General features: G+C 46.0%; 1 protein-coding gene and 1 long non-coding RNA gene across 3 annotated transcripts in view; one reads left to right on the top strand and one right to left on the bottom strand.

Moving 5' to 3' along the window:
- The window catches only part of RHEB (Ras homolog, mTORC1 binding), a 40,236-nt gene extending 33,420 nt beyond the window's left edge, over positions 1-6,816 (top strand). For both annotated transcript variants that reach the window (XM_035319217.1, XM_035319216.1), the window contains one exon: positions 5,805-6,816. In XM_035319217.1, the coding sequence (XP_035175108.1) occupies positions 5,805-5,897 (93 nt within the window). In that variant the 3' untranslated portion in view covers positions 5,898-6,816. The remainder of the gene's footprint in view (positions 1-5,804) is intronic.
- Positions 6,817-8,046: 1,230 nt separating this feature from the next.
- LOC118161871 overlaps positions 8,047-14,299 on the bottom strand; it is a 19,945-nt gene continuing 13,692 nt past the window's right edge. The window contains exon 3 of the long non-coding RNA XR_004748199.1: positions 8,047-8,057. This is a non-coding gene — a long non-coding RNA (uncharacterized LOC118161871). The remainder of the gene's footprint in view (positions 8,058-14,299) is intronic.

Genomic DNA, 14,299 nt, shown 5'->3' with positions numbered 1-14,299 from the left:
AGATTTTTTTCTCCAGATACAGAATGTTTGGAATTAGGTACTTCTGTTTCTGCTAAGGTTTGCACTAACCTTGTCAAATCTGGGTATGATGAAAGCATGGAATTTCTCAATATCTTCTCTACTGCTGGAGAGCTTCAAACACATACCCACAGAAACTACAGAAGAATAAATCAGTTAAAAGAATTTGATTTTTTTTTTAAACAACATATCTGGAGTGGGCAAAACTACTGCCTGTACTTTTTCATTTTTTTTAGCATATGTTCACAATGTGTAACAGTGCATTAGTGTCTATTTTACAGAGTATCTTTCAATAACTTTCTGAAGTTTATATTGTCTTGGTTTTAAAAAAAAAAAGCTGGGTATATTTATGCAAAGAAGCTACGAGCTTTATATGATGCTTGGCATGCCTTGCATATTAAACTGCTGCACTAACAAAGTCCCATTGACTGCCTTGTATTTGTGTCTGTTTCTTAGTCTGAGTACTGCACCGAGTTATGCGGCTAGCTGAAATTTGTATAGCAAACTCATAGGCTTCAGGGAAATCAGAGTGGTAATCATCAGATATTCAATCTTGTTCCATGCAAATCCCAAGGAGAGTCAGAGGTTTAGTTATTTCTAGCTGTCAAAGTTGTTCTTACCAGGTTATTCTGTCAGTGTGATCCATCAGGACACAGATCACTGGGTAGCGCAGGTCATTAAAATTGCAGATGCTGTCCCTTTGGAGTCAGAAGCAGGTTCTCGGGAACAGGTGCTTGAATACAATTCCTCCTTGTGGTGCAAAGGGAAGTACGGTGGTAAGGTCGTGCCTCTTGTGTAATACACCTGGTAAATTTGGCTGACTTCAGAAGTTAGGGAGATAATGTGTCACTTGGTGTGCCCACAACGTGTGACTGATATAAGGCTATCTGATGTGCTTCCTTTGGGGGTTTGGGACATACAGAAGACAGTGTGAGGCAGCCCAGAACTGGGGCAGCCATCCTGGTCTTGCTGCTAACAGCTGCTGAGGAATGCTTGTCGCTGAAGGAGGTGGCTGATTATACTTTTGCTTTCAAAGCACAAAGTCTACAGCTGTGAGGTTCTAGGGGGAAAAGGAGACAGGCAGGTAGCAAAATGAGACAATGTCTTTTCCTATGAGTTATACCACAGACACTGCTGAACTCATGTATTTTTCCCCCCAAATCCCAATTTAGCAAGATCAAACCATCTCATACATGGACTTCTGTCAGAGAATGTCTTCCTAGTCTGAAGCAGTCTCTGGCTTGGGCGAGGCAGGGGAGGCAAAAGATTTGAGTTTAGTAACAAGGCTTATTGTCATGCTTTAGTGCTGAATGTTCACCTTAAGTCAACATCACTTGGCAGCGATTTGCTCTTGGAGGTTCATCCAGATCTTTTTGTCCTGCCTTGGTACAGCAAACATAACTTGCTTGTGAAGATTGTCTAAACTCCTTCCAAAACTGCGTCAGGTTGTTTTTACTTTACAGAAAGCTCATCTGATGTGTAAAGGGGTGAGCTGGACTAGGCTGGAGCTTCAGTAGAGAGCTCAGACCTTCCTGGGTGAGGGGGAACCTGTCAATTCTGTCTCTCTGAAATCTATCAACGTGTATTTGGTGGATGTGAGCAGAAGGACAATCTCTATCTGCTGTGCAGGCTGCAGTTGGTTTGGTACGTGGTTCTTCACAGCAGTGAGGAGAGCAGGCCTCCTTGCTGCAGAGAGACTGGAGGCTCATTCAGGTTTGGCCAACACGGTCTGTCCTTTACGACAGCTCTGTTTGCAAGGAACTGCTGAAACCAGAGGAGATAATCCCTATTGCAAGTTCTGATAGCAGAGGTTTTTCGCCCCCTAAAGGGGGTGGGAGAACATTGACTCATCTCTCTTCCTGCTTTCACCCCAAAAAATCTTGTCTGGAGCGTCTGTGGGAGTTCTAGGAGCCTATCCATACTGTGTTAGGCAATTAGAATAGTTGTGCAGATCAACGTAATCCAACGGTACCTGTTCTGCCAGGAATTGCCAAAAGATAGCACATCCATGAAATGGCATGGCTTTGAATAAATGGAAAGCAGGAGAGACAAAGATCTGAGCTGACGTGAAGATAAATGGTAGTGGCTGGCGAGAGTTCCCCAGGTCAAATCTATTTTAGGCTCTGTATCACCTCCTCGAGACTAGTGGCCTGGCAAGGCTGTCAGAGGAGTCTGAGTATCAGCAACATTTCAGTCATCTGGGGAAATCCCTAGCCTTTGAGAAGGCAATTCTGGGACTCGATGGCAAAGATGACTTTCAAATTACTGCTACGGGCTGGAAAATATTAACTAGATTGAGTAAATGCTTCCTACAAAGCAGGGATTTTGGACTTTTTCAGTGCAAGCATACTATAAAACAACACACATTGAAGTTAGGTGTTTGAGGGCATCAGCTATCTTGTAAGCAACATGAGGCTTGTGGATCGTGTCCTGTTGGGCTGTGGGCTGAAAGCCAGCATCAGATAATAAATCTCTTCTCTGGACCCTAAATGTGCTTGTTGTATTTTCTCAACCTGCTTAGTAAGCACTGGCTATGTTGAGCTGTGTTGTGTCTGCTGGGCTAACTTTAGGATCTTCGAGCCTAAAAAGTGGAATTCCCTACTTAGTCCTCCAAAGTCGTGGTGTAGTACTTCTTAATCCCACTACAATAAATGGCAATGCTCTGAAATACAACCAGAATCCAAATTGGTCCTTAAACCCAGTTGAAGCAGGAAGTCAACTTTTACTGGATAAACTCAGGGAGTAACAAGCATCCAAGTGTGTTCCTCCAGTTACGTAAAATTCATTAGGTGGACTTATTTGAGAAAGGGGAAGGAAGTAGCAAAAATTAAGACAGCAAAAGCTCTCTTAAAAATGAACTGCTTGGACATTACTCTTCAAAAATAAGCAATTTCATCTTCAAGCTCAGAAGATGCAGTGCTCTGTGTATGTGTTAGAGGGATGTGGGATCTCAGCCTCCCCACGCCCCTCAGGGATCTGGAACGTTACCTGGGAGGGTGCTTGTGCTGGCAAAGGACTGGGGAGGAAAACAAATCTTCCTCACCTCACTATTGTTCAAGTTCCTTTGCCCAGTTTTGTGCCAAGAACAACTAGGAGCACGAGCAGTGGAGAATTTCCTCTTTAAAATAACAGAACTGGTGTGTATTTGAAAAACACAGCCCAACAAAGGCTGAGCTGAGGCTGGCAGCTGTGGCTGGCTTTAGGTGCTTGGACCTTCCTATGCTGGCCCCTGGCAACGTGTTCCTGACTTGGGCAGCAAGAATTCACCTCCTGGGCTGTCTGCTCCTTACATACCACGGCACACACCTGCAGAAGCAGTTGAGCAGTGAGCAAGTGTCTCTTGCACACGGCAAGGTGCTAAGCTCCCTAGGCAGCGTGCGTTGCCCGGGCTGACATCCACTCTGTCTCCTCCAGGGAGGAAGCCAGATGGCTTTCTGTAGGCTAGATGTGACCCGCGGTCTGTAATTGGACCATATGGAGGCAGATGCATATGAAGTCTGGCTACGTTCTTCATTCCTTGTTGCAAAACAGTTTCCTGCATTGTTTAAAAAGCTCCTTCTAAAATCCTCCAGTGTGTTTGGGCTGTGGGTTAACTGGAGGACAGTGATTAATGAATGTGTATTTTCTGGGAAAGGAATTAACAAGCCCTGTGAACTCCTACATCTCAGTGCTTCAAACAGCATGGCTTTGACAAAGAACGTGCAGAATAAGTTGTGGGTTTTTTTTAGGAGGTGTTTTCAAGAACTTGTGCATGAAATGAAAGCATTGAAAATGTCGGCTGTAAGTAACGACACGTCGGCATAGTGTATTTGTAAATCAGTACGGCACCTGTTTTTGACTAAGGGAAACTGTTCGGTACTGGAACCCGTTTGATGGCAGCTGGAGTCCTGTCCTTGGCTTTCCTGGAGTCTGATTTGCCCAGGAAATGTGTTGTGCTGTGGTGGACTAATGAACTTCTGCTAGATTCTGTTTGGAGTGCAGAGAAACCTCGTTATGGAGGAATAATCTATTTCCAGCTGATCAGGTATTTTAAATAGTTCCAGAGATGAAACTGTGCACAAGTGATATTAATACGGGAAACTGTAAAATTCAGTCTAATCTTGTTAAGAATGTTTCAAGATGGTTTGGAGCCAGTTTAGTCAATGGGCTTAATTTGGAAATGATCCAGTTAAGAATTATATCCTGTGGAGGCCGAAAAACATCTGTCAGGCCAGAACACATGGCTGTAAATCACAGGGTGCTCTTCTGCATGCTGATTAAAAACAACAAGCTTGAAACTTAAAATGGCATGTATGGGATGATCAGGAACCAATTCCAAACTGGGGATGTGTGCTGAGGTACTGATCATACAGTGAATCTTCAGCTGGGAAGTACCATAGTGAAGGAAAGGACTTCAGCAGCGTGTCTGATTGTTGCATGGATTTCTGCTTAAAATTACTTGTAGGCAGTCTCGGGGGATGATGTCTGTTGTAGCTTTAGTTTCTGGATTTTCTGATGGAGGCTAGCATACAGTTTTGAAAGCCTTCAAACTGAGGGCATCCTGGAAAGACCAGATGGACGGTGTAAGGTATTTACTGTAGCACTCATGATACTGTCCCAGGCACCTTTCTATACCCATCTTTCAGTACTTATTTGTTCGTTTGTTTTGTTTTCAAGATACCTATACTTAAGCAACTTCTTCCATAGAATGTCCTGAATCACTCAACGCTCTGGCATCCTTTCTTAGTCTCTCTGATTCCATTAAATGTATTTTCATTCTAGCTTTCCATCCAAAGATTTTTACCTGGCACTCCCTAGCATCCACACGACTGGGGACACGTTGCCCCTTGGAGCCCATGCACTGTTTCATTACCTGAGAACAGCAGAGCCTTTTTCACCAGACTGTGTTAAGTGTGGATGAAGGAGACTCAGCATAGACCGGATCAAGGGGAGTTGTTGACAGAAGGTGACTCCTACTCCAAGAGTATTTGCTAGCTTCCCTCTGAAGGGGAGCAAAGGGATGGATGGTGCCTGTGTGCTTCATCAGTCTGCGGAGAGACTGCAGAGTCCTTTGTTCCATATGGTGTAAACCAGGGTGTTTGTGTGAGCCTGATCATGGTAGCAATACTTATCTTCTGGTTCCGGCTCTTTAAAATATAAAAATCCCTTTGTACTCAGAAAGACTTCCTTGAAGAATAGTGGTTAATGTTAGACAGCGGCTCGTTTGCCTTGCGTTTCCCTTTGTCGTCTTGCACCATGTCAAATACTGTTGATAAGATGAGAGCATCACGGTGGTGTGGAGGGACTTGGCTCTTCTCACAGATCAAGAATATTAAGGTAACCCTGTACGAGGGTGTGCAGAGTCAGTGCTTCGAGCTGAAAAATCTGCCTCGTTCTGTAGTTACTTGGAATCTTAAAGATTACGTGGGGGAAATGAATTGGTTGCTTCTCTGGAGAAGCAAAGCATCAGAATCTTCAATGCTGTCAGTCATTCAGAGTAAATTTATTATTTAAATACTTAACTATAAGTCTGCTTTATATTTTATTAGCCCTCTTTTGAGCATGGCTCAATTTAAACTTTCTCTCTGCAGTGATTGAGAAAATAGTTGAGGATTGTTGTGGAGAAGGGTTTTATGCTATTCCAAAAGCTTGTGTTCGGAATTGAAATTACTCTATTTTCCCTCTGATTTGGGAATGTGCTTTGGACATGCATTTATCTGTCGGTGTAGCCAGTGAAACCACTAAGATTTTTTTTAAGCGTCTGGTAGTTTCCTCTTACCTACTAATCTTGTTCTCTCTCTTTGCAGACTGCCGTTGATGTTTTTAAGAGGATAATTTTGGAGGCAGAAAAAATTGATGGGGCAGCTTCACAAGGGAAGTCTTCATGCTCAGTAATGTAATTCCACTGCAAAATCTGAAAACACTGGGAATACATTCTACCTGAAGAAGCAAAACTGCCCATTATCTTTAAGGATAAACTATGCTTCTTTTTTTTTAATTTTATTTTTATTTTTTTCTTCTGTTAACCTGAAAGATAAACAGTTGGTTTGGAGCCTTTCCCTTCAGATTATGTTAAACTCTGACTCCTGTGCAAATGGCTTCACTTCCATTTTCAAATTTTAAGCAATCATATTTTCAATTTATATATTGTATTTCTTAATATTATGACCAAGAATTTTACTGGCATTAATTTTTCAGTGTAGTTTGTTGGTTAGAATAATCATCAAAAAGGATGCATATTGTTACACTACTATTAACTAGGCTTGGATATCAGTGTTTCTTTGTGTTAAATGTATACTTGTAAATAAAATAGCTGCAAACCTTAATGTTCTGTTCATAATTTTTTTGTTAGTTGCCCCATGTCAGCTTGCTTTTATGAAAAATGTTCACCTACTGGCCTTAAGAGGAAGTGTGGGATCCTTGGAACCAATGGATTGACTGTTGCTTAGGCAATCCCAACCATTATTTTTTTTGCTACTAAAACTCCAGGGTGGCCAAATAGCTCAGCTGTATTTTGTGCCCATTGATGGAAAGGAGATGCAAGGGACACCTTGGTCTGATGTGGAAGGGAAGACTTGGATTTTGGCAGCCAACCTACGCTGTTCTGTTCCTTTGTGTAACTGTAAGAGCTGTGGAGGAAAGGGCACGCAGCTGTCCCAAGGAACAGGCCAGTACGCACCTGCACTGCAGACTGCTCCCGTCGCCTTGTAACTAGGAGCACTTTCAGGATGGAGTGGATTTATCCAGGTTACATGTGTAGACTTGCTAAGGAAAACAAAAATGTCACTTAAAATAAATTGCACGTCTTGAACCAATTGATGTGAGTTGTTTATCGTGCATTTCTATACCTGTGCATCCAGAGAGGTGGGTGGTCTCCCGGCACCTGGCCTTTCACTATGTCAGTCCCACTGCAGCTCTGGACTGCTTCGCCTAACCACTTGCGAGCTTTTGCTGGGCTTTTGGACTCAGGGCTTAACAAGCCTTAAAACCTTAAGTCTGGAAACAAACTAATTCAACTATGTATTTAAAAAAATGTGCAGTTGACCTACTTTGTATAGAAGAAGATGCTGATTTAAGGGAATGTTTTATTAAAGGAAATGTTTTCTCATGCATTTCTGTGTCCATTGAAAACTTTCGATTCCTGGCAGGAATAAAACAGAAGGGAAACTTGCAATATTTTTGTAACCAGAGGTAGCTTTTGCATTTCATTCTGTTTAAAATGATGCAAAGGGAGAAAGTCTCATCTCTCTGTTTATTGTACAGCGGTTCCCTCATACTATTGAGTAAATTGTCTAAACTCCACATGTGAGATTAACTGGCTTCCTGGACCAAAAAAAAAAAGATTTCCAAGGTTTCTGAAAGCTCATTTTCATACCCTTACAGGAGTTGAATGTGTATTGTACATGGCAGATCACAGAGGTTCAGCACCATCAGTGTTCTCATTCAGGGACAGCAACACATGCTTTCATTTCAGAACCAGGCTCATCTAGGGCTGTGCAGCAGGTTTCCTTTGCAAGAACCCAGAACCAGGGCAGTTTTCCTGGTAATGAAGTTGTAGAGGATTCAGAAAATTGTCTTCAGTGGAACTCAGAGTCAACCTGCGTCTGTTTTGTATCATCCTGCATTGCCTGATCCTGAGACAATTTCTTGCACAGGCAGTGCCTTTGGCATTATGTTTGGGACACAGTATCAGGGGAGTTACAAATTCCCTTGATTATTGATATATATGTATATATGGCTTGAAATAGGCAAGTTTGGTATCTGACTTGTCACTTATGTAGGCATCAAAAGGTGGAAGTTAGAGTACCAGACACCTCAAACACTCCATAAAGTAATTTAAAAAAAAAAAAAAAAGCCCACATGTACTCGTAATCTCTAAAGCCTGAAAAGTTGCTGCATTAAAGCCTTAGCAGCTAGCACACGTAAAGCCTTAAAGGGTGTGGATGAGGAAATGTGCGACTTGATAGTCTTGAGATAATGAAGGCCCTGCGTTCGGTGGTGAAACTTTTCACGGGAGATCAAATGTAGATGCAGGTTCTCTGGATTATTTGCAAAGAGAACTTCGAAGAAGTCATTTTATGTAATAGCTGAAAGCAATGCATCCAACATAGATTGTTTTCTTTGTCCTATGGCTGGCCCATGCAGTAAGAAATGGAAATTATTCTACTTGCCCAATCCTTTCCTCCGCTAACAAGGTCTAAAGAACAGCCATATGCAATAGTCTTGCAGTTTTAATGAAATCAGATGTGTAGTCAGATGTGTTTTAATGTAGTCAGATGTGATCAGTGTGAACCACTTGCACTGGGGGATCTGGAGATTTCAGGTGACTTCTCAGGATGGCACCTTCTAGCAGTAAGGACTGTGGGCAGCTTCTTGCTTCCTTGCACTGGTGAAAGGGGACGGGCAATCTTGGAAGCCCTGTGTTGTGTATGGAAGCAAGGAATGGTGTTTAACAAACTGCTGCCTGCCTCGAATTCATTCGGCCTTGTCTGGCAGCTGCCCTGATCCTGCTGAGGACTGTAATAAATGGTGTACGAGTTAAAAGGTAAATCACAAAGGCAACGACAACTTCTCTGGCCTGGGCTAGTATAAGTTTGGTACACACTTAGTGGGGCCCAGCCTTATTCTTCAGGGATGGTCATTGGTGAAGATGGATGTGCAAAGATCCTTTTTCTGAGGAGGAAATGAGCAAATTCTAACTGCAGTAAGTCAGGTTAAATTCCCTCTGACGTGAGGGGACTTAAATTGGTTCTGGTAATGGCTCCTGCCTTACTCATACTCCTGTCCAACTCCGTGCTTTGCTGCATGAAGACAGTGCTTGAGGGTGCTGAGGACCACAAAACCCTTGGGACTGGTGCTCTTCAGTGGCTGGAGGATGGACTGCAGGCAGAAGGTGGCTACATAACACTGATTTTTCACTGCTTCCACGCAAGGGTGAACTTCGGCCCTGCCTGATTGGCTTTGCAGCGGGGGATGCTTCAAGTTGGTCTGCCTTGGAGCTGTGCAGTGTCGTGCCTCATGTTTCTTCCCGCCTTCTGCAGAGGGGGGGTGAGCACCCACTGTTTTTTCCCTGGAGAAGAAGAAAGCTGTGAAAGTGGGTTTACGACTCCCTGGGGCCTGCAGGAGCTGTGTGTTAGCTGAGCTAAACAGCCATACATTTTTGCCCAGCCAAGGGCAGAGCATCATGGACTGAAACTGGACTTTGCATAAGAAGTTATTGTAACATTGAAAGAAGTGAAGAATTCAGGCTTTCCATTTTCTAGCTTCTTTCAACAGAGAAGTTCCTACACCCGAACTTGGACCCTGGCACCAAGCGAGCAGGTCAGGCATCACTCCCCTCAGTTACCTTGCTGCTGCAGCCAGCTCGCTTCTCCAAGCATGAGACAGGCCGCAGCCAGAAGTGGAAAGGGCAGCCGATGCTGTTACCTTACTGTGTGCCTTCACCTTTTTAAAAGAAATGTGCAGTCTTACACAGTTGCTGCTACAGAAGCTGTGCTGCCGCTCTGTGCTGGTGTTACGGGCACTGATCCACCCAGGCTTGCTGAGCTTAGGTCGCTAATTAGCGCCGCTGTGCTGCGGCCTCCCGAGAAGGAGAAATCAACAGGATCTAATTAGTCCTTATGTAATCAGTACGGCTCATCTTCAGAGCATGTTGCTAAGGCTGACTAATCTTCACAACCTCATCTAATAAGGTCAAAATGACTCCCCCTTCACAGCTGGGGGAGGCAGGGCACTGCGGCAGATGTCCTTCACACACGGGCACGAAGGAGCCGTGGCTGAGCTGGGCCCGGTGCTCGGTGTCCTCAGCGGCCCAGCTGCTTCTGCTATGTCATGTTCCCTACTGAAACGAAATAGAAACTGAAAGGATTTTACCAAAAACACAGGACTTCCTGATGGCTATCCAAAATAGGATCCAAGTCCCAGCTTGGTCCACTCAATTTTGTGGTCCTGCTTGCTGAGATGTGCAGTGAGCTACACTAATACTGATCCCAGAGTCTTACTGACTATAAGCTTTTGCTTATTTTTCCAGTATCCATTTCTGAAATGCAGCTACAAAATATTTGGCTTAATCTGACCAACAGGTCCTAGCTGTGAGGCATGGGGCTGTTTTTCACAGTGGGAAGCTGGCCAGGTCTGAGCCATGATTCTGTTACGGAGTTTGAACAGGCGTTAGGAGGTTTTTGAAGCCTGTACTCATGTGGTGACACGGGGTGTGGCATGGACACGTCATAGATCACCAGGAGTAACCTGGGCTGGTGGGAGGTGTCCCTGCCCATGGCAGGGGGTTGGAACGAGATGGTCTTTAAGGTCCCTTCCATCCCAAACCATTCTGTGATTCTGTGTCAGGGGAGAGCCACCCCTTGGCAGAGACATTGCAGAGGTTATGTCTTGGTGCATCTGCAATGAAGACCACGCGTAGAGCAGTGGCTGTGTAGCTGATGAAGCCCTATCTAATCAGCTAGAAGTACTGAGGTATGTGAAGACATCTGTGAGTTTTGAAGCTAGATGGCCTTTTGAAAGCACTAAGACACAGAAATGTACAGGGCCTGGTCTTACACTGCTTTGCAAATACCCAAAGCTCTTCCAGAAGCCAGAGCGTTGCCCTTTCAGAGGGTGCGAGGCAACTTGGCTGTTGCTCACCTAATTATTATTTGTATGGAGTCGCACTGCCCATATGAGGTGCCTCTGAGCACAGGACGGCGTAACGCTAATCCTGTGCCAATAAACATTCCTGTTAGCGATTGCTGGGTCACTCCTAAAGCTTTGCCTCCAGGAGTCACACCCCGCTCTCTTGAGGAAATCTCTTTGTCAGGGGAGGAGCAAGTTTGGCTTCTCCCCACCTTACCTCAGGTATTCCAGCAGGATCCTGTCAGCGCCACGTAATGCAGCAGATTTTTGTGGGACCATCAGTGTCTGCTGAACAGCACAGAAAAATCCCCCCATAAAGCCCATAAAACACCCTGTCAGAGCAGGTGGTGGTGGGTCATGGCCACATTTGGGGCACTGCCTGGCCTGGGCTTGTTTCTGCCATGCTCATGGCCTGGTCCTGTGCTCACAAGTCCTGAGGTGGGACATGGGGATGAGAGCGGGACCACTGGGGAGATGGTCCTGGGTGGTTGTGTGTGGGCTGGTAGCACGGCCACATCTACTTCTGTGGTAAAACAGCACTCCTTGGGCAGCAGATCCTGCTCAGGCCCCAGGTGGGGTCAGAGAAGCTGTCCATCAGCCCAGTGTCCTGTCATGTCAACGATGTTGGCCTAGAGGGGACAGTGAGAAGAGGGCCAACGTCTGGCAATGTGTCCCCAAGTCCACAGCCAGCCACCGGCCAAAGGGCCTTCAGCATCAGGGAGGGGGCTCTGTGATAACCACAAGGGATTTTTCTTTGAGTTTCTTGGTGAACTTTTGTGAGCAGCTGGCACCAACAGTGTCCCATGGCATCAAGTCCGGTGTCCCCAGCACAGCCGTGGGGGCTTCACGAGCCCTTGGGCCTCATGCAGGGAGTCCTGTGCCTCTCCGTTGGGAGAGACCAACTAGGAGGACATGTCCTGGATGCCAGTGGGTATCCAGCCAGTTCAGCACTTTCGGGCACCTGGAAGAAAATGTCACCTCCAAGGCTGCAGACACAACCTTTAGGCCAAAACTGGGAATAAGGGGAAAACGGAGCCATGGGCTGTGACACATGGGACAGACTGGCTGGGCCTGTGCTTCTGCAATGCCATGTTGCTGCCTAAAACATAAGCTCTGGGTCTCATCTGCAGCAGTATGGGCATCAGCCCAACACTGCAGTTGGATGTGGGTGGCAGAGCCCTGGCCCAGGCTGCCCAGAGGCTGTGGGGTCTCCTCCTTGGAGAGCTCCAAAAGCCGCCTGGCCATGGGCCTGGGCACCCTGCTCTGGGTGGCCCTGCTGGGGCAGGGGCTGGGCCCGAGGGACCCCGAGGTGCTGCCGGCCTCACCAGGCTGTGGTTCTGTGATATGATCCTGCAACCAGGCACCTCTGGATGGTGAGGTCTGACCCAGCATCATGTCCCAGAAGGCTTCTAGGGGCTGTAGCCTTTTTGTCCTTTACAAAATAATACGTTTTTTTTTTTTTTTTTTTTCTTTTTTTTTTTTTTTTTTTCAAGAGTTAGGATTTTGAGTTTTTTAGTTTTCTTTTTTTTTTTTTTTTCCATTTTTTCCTTTTTTTTTTCTTTTATTTTAATAGCTCCTTATTTTTGTCACGTCTTTAATCTTTCTCAAAGAAATGTGAAATAAAGCAGTCGCACCCTCTTTCTGTCTCCTTAAATAGCTTCCCAACCTGTTGGACAGCTTATAACAAATTTAACAGCTGGGCTGGAGTCTCGGGAAGTCCAGTCCCTGCAGATTTAATTACAGCTCACACCTTAGGAGACACAGGGAAAATCCCACCGTGAGACAGGGCCAGGGGAAACCCAGCTTCATGGTTAGTTTGCTTTCGTGGTTATTTTGGGGGGTGGTCTGCAGTGAATGTGGTCGGTCTTCCTCTCTGCTCACCGGAGAGCTGATGGAAACAGCTGCAAACATTTTGATAAGGGCACATTTTTGTGGGTTTTGTTTCTATATTAATTAGCCATTTCTCCGTTATTTCCTGGACATGGAAATGCGAGCAGCTTTCCTGCCCCCTTTCCTGTGGCAGAGAGGCAGGTTTGCTTGGGCTGGCCAAAGGATGCTCTCCGTTCCCCAACACACGTGTGCCTCCTCCCTCCTCCTGCACACCCCAGCCACTGGCGTCCTCCAGCTCAGCACACACGCTCTTTAACTTTTACATCTTAATTGAAAGGGCGGCGCGTGATTAATCCTTAATAATCACCTCCTTTCTTCGCAAATGGTCTGTAATCTTAAAATGAAGCATTTAACGAGGCTGGCGGGGAGGGAGGGAGGTGCTCTGAGGGACGAGGCTGCAGGCACGCGGAGGGGTGGGAGCAACCCACCAGGAAGGGAATTTTGGGGAATGATTCAAAGCATCCACCCGTGGGGTTTGTGGGCTGGGCCTTTCCATCCTGAGAAGTCAGTTAAAGTCTATGGATGCTCTCAGAGCACAGAAGAGAGAACTGTGAGGCTGGTTTCAATCAGAATCACAGCCTGGAGAGGCTGGCAGCACCTCAGGGTCCCTTGGGCCCAGCCCCTGCCCCAGCAGGGCCACCCAGAGCAGGGTGCCCAGGCCCATGGCCAGGCGGCTTTGGAGCTCTCCAAGGAGGAGACCCCACAGCCTCTGGGCTGCCTGGGCTCTGAGATGGTGTCTGAGGTGCCAGATGCTGAGCATCCACTGTGGCAAAGACATAATTGCAGTTCTTTGGGAAATATTAATTTATGGTCAATGGTATTGCTTAAAAATCCCTCTAATCCTGCCTTAGATATGTGTCTTGGTGCAGAAAGATGGAAACATTCATAAAAACAATGATCATGAGGAACACGAGTGAGCTTGTGAGTCTAGCCACTGTGTTTCGGAGGAGATGAGGCCCGTGGTGTTCAGAGATGCCATTTAACGGAGCTGGAAGGTCGACCAAGAAACCATTTCTCTGATGGATAGAGTGCAACGTAAGGAGTCTTCCAAGGAGATCTGCCACACATCAGTAGTGGGGAAATACTGTGGGAAAAAGCAACAGCCATCTGGTAAAGAAACAGCCACGTGTCAAGTGGCTTCATTCTCCTTATTTTCTTGTTGTCTGCTCTGTATAAGAATAAAATTAAAAAAAAATAAATTCTTCAAAAAGGAGCAGTAAATGCACACCGCTAATTAACCGAAGCCCTGCCAAGCAGATCTTTTGTTAAATCGTCTGCCCGAAATCAAAACCCTGCGCTCAGCAGGCCCCGGTACCACCAGTTCTGCCTACTAAGCACGGCCGCGCAAAGCCCCGGCTCCTGCTGCTTTGTCCCAAAGCCCTCGCGACAGCAGCCCCGGCTGCCCCCGCTGCTATATAGCGGGGTGGCCGACGGCTCCGTGGTTTTGGTTTGGCTTCCCCTTTTTTGGTCTTGGAAAGCAGCCAGCAGAAAATGTCTCAGTACTCAGGAAAAGTGAGTAAAACCCAACCGCTCGGCTCTCGCCAGGGCAGCCTGGGTTTGTATTGGGGCGAAGGTAGGGGTTGGGATAACGTCCCCATGGCACGGGCACAGATTTGGTAGAAGGGATGGGGAGGGTGCAGCGAAAGGAGCCGTGTTTGAGAGCGGAGCTTCCTGTTTAAACATTCCTGCTGGAAATATGTGAGGGAGCGAGAAGTGTCGTAAATGCGGGATGCGCTGCCTTCCCAGAAAAACAAACACGGCTCTCAGAAAAAAAAAAAAAAAA

This window comes from Oxyura jamaicensis, chromosome 2, assembly GCF_011077185.1.
Source record: "Oxyura jamaicensis isolate SHBP4307 breed ruddy duck chromosome 2, BPBGC_Ojam_1.0, whole genome shotgun sequence".
Classification (NCBI taxonomy): Eukaryota; Metazoa; Chordata; class Aves; order Anseriformes; family Anatidae; genus Oxyura; species Oxyura jamaicensis.
The sequence above is the reverse complement of the archived record's forward strand: the minus strand, read 5'-3'. Positions and strand labels throughout refer to the sequence as shown.